The 7224-nt window shown below is 45.1% G+C and overlaps 1 protein-coding gene across 1 annotated transcript in view; it reads left to right on the top strand.

Moving 5' to 3' along the window:
* LOC126452751 (cytochrome P450 4g15-like) overlaps window positions 1-6844 on the top strand; it is a gene marked incomplete at its 3' end in the record, with an annotated part of 102425 nt that extends 95581 nt beyond the window's left edge. The window contains exons 3-4 of the mRNA XM_050091116.1: window positions 3506-3707; window positions 6617-6844. Coding sequence (XP_049947073.1) covers window positions 3506-3707; window positions 6617-6844 — 430 coding nt within the window. The remainder of the gene's footprint in view (window positions 1-3505; window positions 3708-6616) is intronic.
* Window positions 6845-7224: the final 380 nt, after the last annotated feature.

Raw genomic sequence — 7224 nt, 5'->3', positions numbered from 1 at the left:
ATACGCCATGCCCTAGTGGCCACTCTTGCCGTAGTAATTGGTAATGCTGTATCCGATTCGCTTCTCTTGCTGACTGACCTTGTAGTGGATGCAATACAGCGTTGCTCACAATTGCTAATTATTCGACTCGAGAGCGTGCCTACATGGTGTTTACTTACGGAAAGGCAAATGGCAATGTGCCGCAGGCAGCAATCTTGTATCAGTAGACCTATCCCCGCCGACAACAACCACAGCATTCAATGTTTGCAACAGTGTTTCACCGTTTTTCTGAGACAGGAACGTTTCAGGAAGCAGGAAATCATGAAGGACGTAACCAAAATATTCAGACACCGGACCTGGAGGAAAATGTGATTAACATTGTGGAAGGCGACTATCGGTTAAGTACCAGGAAGTAGGCCTGTCAGTACAGGGTAAGCCACACGATCGTCTGGAACATCGTCCATGACAAATCTTACTAGCCTTGTCAATTATAGCGTGTGCAGGTCTTACAAGCGACAGACTTTCCACATCAAAAGCAATTTTGTCACTTCACCACGCAACCACGATTTTGAGATTTGTGTCATCCATCCCATTCACAGATGAGGCAATCTTTACATGGAATCGCATCTACAGCTTTATTAACAGTCATCTTTGGAGTAGTATGCAGAACCCAATGGTATGGTGACTGTGAATCATCAGCATCGGTGCAGCTGGAATATGTGGGCTGGAATAATTGGCGACAATATTTTGGGACCAGTCTTCCTACCACTTCAGCTAACAGGCCGGAACTATCGGCGTTTCTTGCAGGTGACTTTGCATTCTCTGCTGGAAGTGGTGTCATTCATGCACAGGTTAAAAGTTGGCCACAGTATTAAAAACACTCCGAAGCAACACACTTAAAACCCACTTGGAGCACACACGGCGAAGAATAAAACTACCAGGTGGGACCTGCCGAGGGAAAGGTCAGAGACGATGGAAAAGGAGGGGAAAGCATGGGGCAACTGGGGAAGCGGCGGGATGAAGAGAGGAGGGGCAACCGTGGATTCACGAAGAGGCAGGAGACACATGGGGTGGGAGAGGAAAAGTGAAGACAGGGCAGGAGGGAGCGCAGAGACACTGAAAGAAGGCACAGGAGATGGAGGGGGAGTAGGAGGGGAAATCCGCTCAGAAGGAGGGAGGGGGAGGAGAGGAAGCCCTGAGGAGGAGGCAGGAAGAGGGGGTTAGAGTTGGTAGGAAGGGTAGAAGTCAGGGCGAAGCTCATCATCTGGGAGGGGTAGACGGTGGAAGTTGCGTTGGGAAAGGAGATGGAGGGTGTGGAGATGGAGGGACACAACGGTAAAGGCGCGGCAACTGGTTCGGAGTGGAGAGGAAGGGAGACACCAGGGGGTGAGGGGGATCAAGGCGGCGGACAATATATAATGTGCGGATGTATTCAAGGAAAAGGAGAAAGTGGGGGAAGGGGATGAGGTCATAGAGGATGCGCATGGGGGACGGAAGGCGGATGCGGAAGGCGAGGCTGAGTGCATGGCGTTCGAGGACTTGGAGGGCTTTATAGAACCGGGGAGGGGCGGAAATCCAAGCGATGCTGGTACAACAAAGGATGGGGCGGATCCGGACTAGGGTAGAGCGGGTCCCTATATACGAAACCGGAGGGAGCGGCTATTGGCCGCTGTCTGCACGCGGCTTAGCGGTGGCGCCCTCGCTGCACGAGAGCCGCTGCACGGAATAGCCGCCGCGGAGGCAGAGCCCTCTATGGGCTGACCACGTCCATTTGTTCTGGCGTGTGTTCGACTTCCGCGGTGGAAGGTACTAGACTCAATTCATGCGATGTCTGGTTATGGGTCCATCTCAAAAGTATCGTATATGCAGAGCCCAATTCAGATTTGGAGATGGTGGAATGGCGTATTCAAGCTGACTTTGACACTGTTCGGTTTCAACCTGGCCAATGTCACTGTTTGAAACAGGACATGATACAGTGCTTATATGTATTCGTTGAGGCACATTGAAACCATTTGCAACATATACTGTAACTGTAGCTGCATCATTCAGTGCATATATAGAGTGTTTTATTGTAGATGTAACAGTGCTGTAGTTGAAGAGTGCACAGCGATAATTGCCCGGGACTTTGCGTCTCCTTTGAGATAGAATTAACTTATTACTAAGTTGGCTGCAAATTCCGTCATACACTAATGTTGGATAACCATGCTTTCCAAACCGCGCAATATCTGGAGATAACTGTATGGCACATATAACTCCGCCACACTAATTTTCATTCAAATATGCACAGACTCAGTACTAAAAAAATATTACCATCGGCCGTCATGACACAGCTACATCCACACACTACGCTATCCTGCCTGCGACTGTCACCTTTTGGTTTTCTCAGCGAGAAGAAGACAGCTGATGTAACTCTGTCTCATTTAACATCCACGCACGCAACTACAGCCAACGGTGCATGGCGACTCAAATCAGAACTATTCCTATGCATCTACATATAGCGTGTCAAAAATCTTACATGACCAATAACAAATGGCAATATCTTGCATTATTGTCAAAATAATCCACATGGATATGTAACGCCACATGCTCCATTGTCAGAAAATTTCCAGGAGAGATATTTTATTTGTGCGTTTGCAGTACTAGAAAGAAAGAAATGTTGTTTTTATATTTCCTGATATGTGTGCATCTTTGAGATGACCTTGGCCATGTTTCTCCGAAACCTAACGAACTGACAGGGTTGTGATTAGCAATGCACTGTTTGCGTTATTGACGTATTAGTTACGGTGACACAATGGATGCTGATTATGAGCAAAGAATGAACATTAAGTTATACTTTAAGCTCTGGAAAACCCCTAGTGAAACGTGAACAATGATTCAGCAAGCATATGCACGCGAGGCACGTTCCAGAAGTCATGATTTCGAGTGGCACAAAAGGTTTAGTGAAGGCAAAGATTCACTACAAGACGATTTCAGAGCTGTTCGCCCGTGTGTAGCACATACCGATGAAAACGTGGAAAGTGTAAGGAAGTTCTTGTAAGAACACTATCAAGTACCTGTGTGTGCGACTTCAGAAGAACTTAATTTGAATGGTGAAGATTTAGGAAACGGAAATTTAAAGCAAAGCTCGCCCCTTACACACTAACAGACAATATCCATATAGATGTAGATGTAGATGTAGCTTGTTTGGTAGCACTTGCTCATTCCCAACCTCCGTTGCTGCTAGTGAACTTTTGTGGTCAATGACACATGAATTATTTATTGAGATCTCCAAGAACAGAGGCATTCCGTCCTTGACTCGGTGTCAAGTTGTTTAGGAACTTTTAGTACAGAATTTGAAGAAGTTATATCATAATGAATTCTTAGTGCATTGTACACATCTTATACAGTCCTGTAGATCTCCTCACTGGTGTATTGTCGTGTTCCTGAACTGCCGTGTCACACTCGTTGTAGTAGTTATATATGTACAGCTATTTTGTCTGCCATATCAACAAATGAACATGTGAGTGCGCTTGATGTCCTGTGGCAGGCTTTATGTGGGCCCAATGTTGATGGTATTGGTGGCGCACCCAGACGATGTGCAGCACATCCTGCTGACGTCAAAGCTGGTAGACCGTGGCACCATCTGCACCAATGCCATGCGGATGTTCGGCGGCGACGGGTTAGTCACCATCGATGCCAGCCGGTGGAAGGTGCACCGAAAACTCATAAACCCGACGTTCCACTCTGAGGTAAGTTAACCAGCCTAGGTAAGCAGCTGGAAGACCTAATGGGTTCACAGGAAGCCCACAGGCAGCTCGGTGGTGAACCAGTCTAACTTGCGTTGTTGGAGCTAGTAATCTTCCGTTATTTGTAAGGGTTTGCAAGGATAGGCAAAATACACAAGACAGAAATGAAAACAATCGGAGCTCGTGAAGAAACTTTTATTCACACCCTACAGAGATTGAAGATTGTTTAAGATCAAAATCTCAAGTTCATATTTCAGAGGACTGATACCCTTCAACTATATTGTTATTGTCATATTCATCATATCATAAGCATAACACGTAAGCTAGGAATCCAAAATACACAAGTTACATTTCTTACTACAAAAACATAGTCACTCTGGTCGAGATGAAAAATACTAGGTTGGGGCTTAAGTTCGTAAGAGTTTTTGTTTTTAATTTTGGTATTGCAATTGCTATGGTCTTATTTTTCGATTGTCATTTTTTATCTGTAGTTCACTGTCGCTTTTTGAGTTTACATGTGATCATTTTGTCGTTTGGAGGTAATGAGTGGATGAACAGAGGATTAGGAACATTTCAAACTTATTATTTTTGTTTAACTTCAATAGAGGGGTGACAGCTAGGGAGGAACCCAGAAACATTTTCAGGGTGTATGGGGAAAAATACCATTGGACAGACGACGACAAGATAATGGTTTTCTCGTTTTAAGTAATATCGTTTTGACGTTAGTGACTCTCCTCGTTTAGGAAGATCTTTGGGGCTTTATAAAGTTCGTTTAAACGCATTAATCCACAATGATCCACATCAGTGTATGCGAGAAGTGGAAAAAGTCATGAACTTTGATCAGTCCGCCATCGTGCCATATTTGCATGCAATGGCGAAGGTTCAGAAACTGAGTATATGATTATTGCTTGCTCTTAGGCAGCATCACAAAAATGAGCAATTGACCATTTGTGCATTTTTGCTTGCTTGTCGTCAATTGGCTTGTGAACAACAGTGAGCATTCCTGTCATTTATTGGTACTGGGGATAATGCTAAAATAAAGAAAAGACATGAATGGCTGAGCCCAAACAAAGTAGAAACTCCCCATACAAAAATCTGCATACATCCACAAAAAAAAAAAAAAAAAAAAAAAAAGATGTTGTTGTGCACCTGGTGGAACAGCAACTGTGTGGTGTACCACGAATTGCTTTGGCGATGTGTAACCATCACTGCTGACATTTACTGTCAACAACTGAGGCGTCTTACACACGTAATCCAAGAACGACAACCAAGAAGACTGTGTGAAGTGATGGTACTCCATAACAACGTCTGCCCGCATCCTTCTAGACAGACAGAAAAACACTGTGCAGGAGCTGGGCAGGGAAGTCACTCCTTACTCATCCTATTCACCTGATGTTGCGCTCTGGGATTTTTCGTTCTTTATCAAATATGCTTCAAGGACTTTTCAGGATGAAAATGCGCTTCGAACATGGCTTGACATGTTCTTCACCTCAAAACCAAGTGCTTTCCACAGTCGCGGAATAGAAAAGTTACCCCCAACGTTTGTAGGCTCTTGTAAGTAATATAGGAAAGTACATTGTTGGTGACTCTGTTATGCATATCTGTGGTGCAAAAGTGTGATACAAGCAGGCACCCATGCCACAGAGATACTCTCGTGTTTGCACAGCCAACTGAGCGTGCTTGAATAATTGTGGTCTTTCGAGTTTCGGGATGATCCTTTGATAGAATTGGCACATAAGTTCGACGTGCTTCTAAGGTTGTGCAGCGATGTTGGTGTCAGTTGTCATGTGATCATAATAGCACTGCAGATGATGTTCTTGACATCCATGTAGCACAGACGTCCACCATGATCATTGTACTGTAAGAACAGTAGTAACACGTTGTACAGCTACCACAGCACTGATAAGAGAGCTTGTGGGCATAATGATGGTAATATGAACCATGTCAGATCTTTTATTGGCAGTGAGACCACAGGCGCACACACCTCCAGCATCTCTTCCTCTCACGCGATAGCACGGAAGTGCACGGCTTGACTGGTGGCGTCAGAGAATCGCATTCGAGATGGAATGACACGCCGTGGTCTTCAGCAATGAAAACAGATTGTGTCTGCATGCAAATGATGGTCGCTTGCGCCACGATGTACACCTGGTGAGCGCTGTCTGTGAGAATGCATTCGTCCAAGACACACTGGTCCCACTGCCGGCCTTGTGGTCTGGGATGTGGTAAGCTACAACCCCGTTCACCTTTGATGGTGAATCGCTATAGGATGCTAACAAGCGCTCGGTGTGTGCATAATATTGTTACTAATGGTCTTATGCTATTTTTGAAATACAAAGGTGATGCGTTGTCCCAGCAGGATAGTCCTTCCCCACATACTGCCCATGAGCTGCAATGTACTCTGTAAAATGTGCAGAAACTTCTATGGAAAGCAATATCCTTGGACTTTTCGCGAATGAAGCATGTGTGGGATATGGTGGGAAGAGAGGTGACTTGCGTGATGGGTCAGCTAACAACTGTTTCACAGCTAAGTGAGCAGGCCGAGCAAGCGTAACGTATCTCAGGACAGAACTGGCCATCTGTCCTGTCGGCTGGATGCCGGAGTCAGTGTCTGCATCGGGGCCCATGACAGCTACACCACATATTAATATGGTGGGTGTTTCAGTATGTCGTACCTCAGAACTCCTTGTGCTATTTATCTTTAATTGTAATCATTTCATATACTGCATATGCACTCTTGTAACAATAAATCTTGAGTGAAATGGAAACCTATAAAAGACTGTAATAATCTATTTTTTCTGAAAGTGTATATTAGAAACTACAAAGGACGCAAGGTAGAACACTGTGGTACATAATTCCTATTTCCATGCAGTTTGCAGTGCATGCTATGGGATAGACAACTGCTGGTGTTACAGATTCTGAAGGGATTTCTGGAGGCTTTCCACGATGGTGGTCTCTTCGTGTGCGAGCGGCTCGCCAGGACCAGAGGTGCAGCTACTGAGGTTCACCCTCCAGTGTTGCTGGCAGCCATCCGCAACTTCAGCAGCACGATCATCGGCATGAACCCTGACCTTCTCATGCCAGACGGCTTGGCAGAGGAGGAGCTCTCTGCTACAATGAACTATGGTGTGAGCCTTGTGCAGGTAAGATGGATTGAAATAGTGAGTTTACCGACTCGCATTCCAAGAACGGATCTGTCTGCTGTCGAAGGTCGTTATGTACCTCTTGAACCACCTTGTGATTTGTATCGTAGGAAATACAGTACATTGTATCGCATGGAGTGTGTTAATCGGACATACAGATATCTTCAGGGGTCCCCAGCGAAGCTTTGTTTCCCTATACAAAACAAAACGACCTTTAAAGCGGAATTTTATGTACTCATACTACAGGACGATTTTTCCCACAGTGCACAAATTCTAGAGACTGATCGATGGGAGGGTACGGAAGAAAAAGGATCTAATGAACTTATATCCGGAAATGCATGATTTCCATGCTGGAGACATTTTATTCAATCATACACTGT

Source organism: Schistocerca serialis, unplaced genomic scaffold (genome assembly GCF_023864345.2).
Source record: "Schistocerca serialis cubense isolate TAMUIC-IGC-003099 unplaced genomic scaffold, iqSchSeri2.2 HiC_scaffold_920, whole genome shotgun sequence".
NCBI classification, from domain to species: Eukaryota; Metazoa; Arthropoda; class Insecta; order Orthoptera; family Acrididae; genus Schistocerca; species Schistocerca serialis.
The sequence above is the reverse complement of the archived record's forward strand: the minus strand, read 5'-3'. Positions and strand labels throughout refer to the sequence as shown.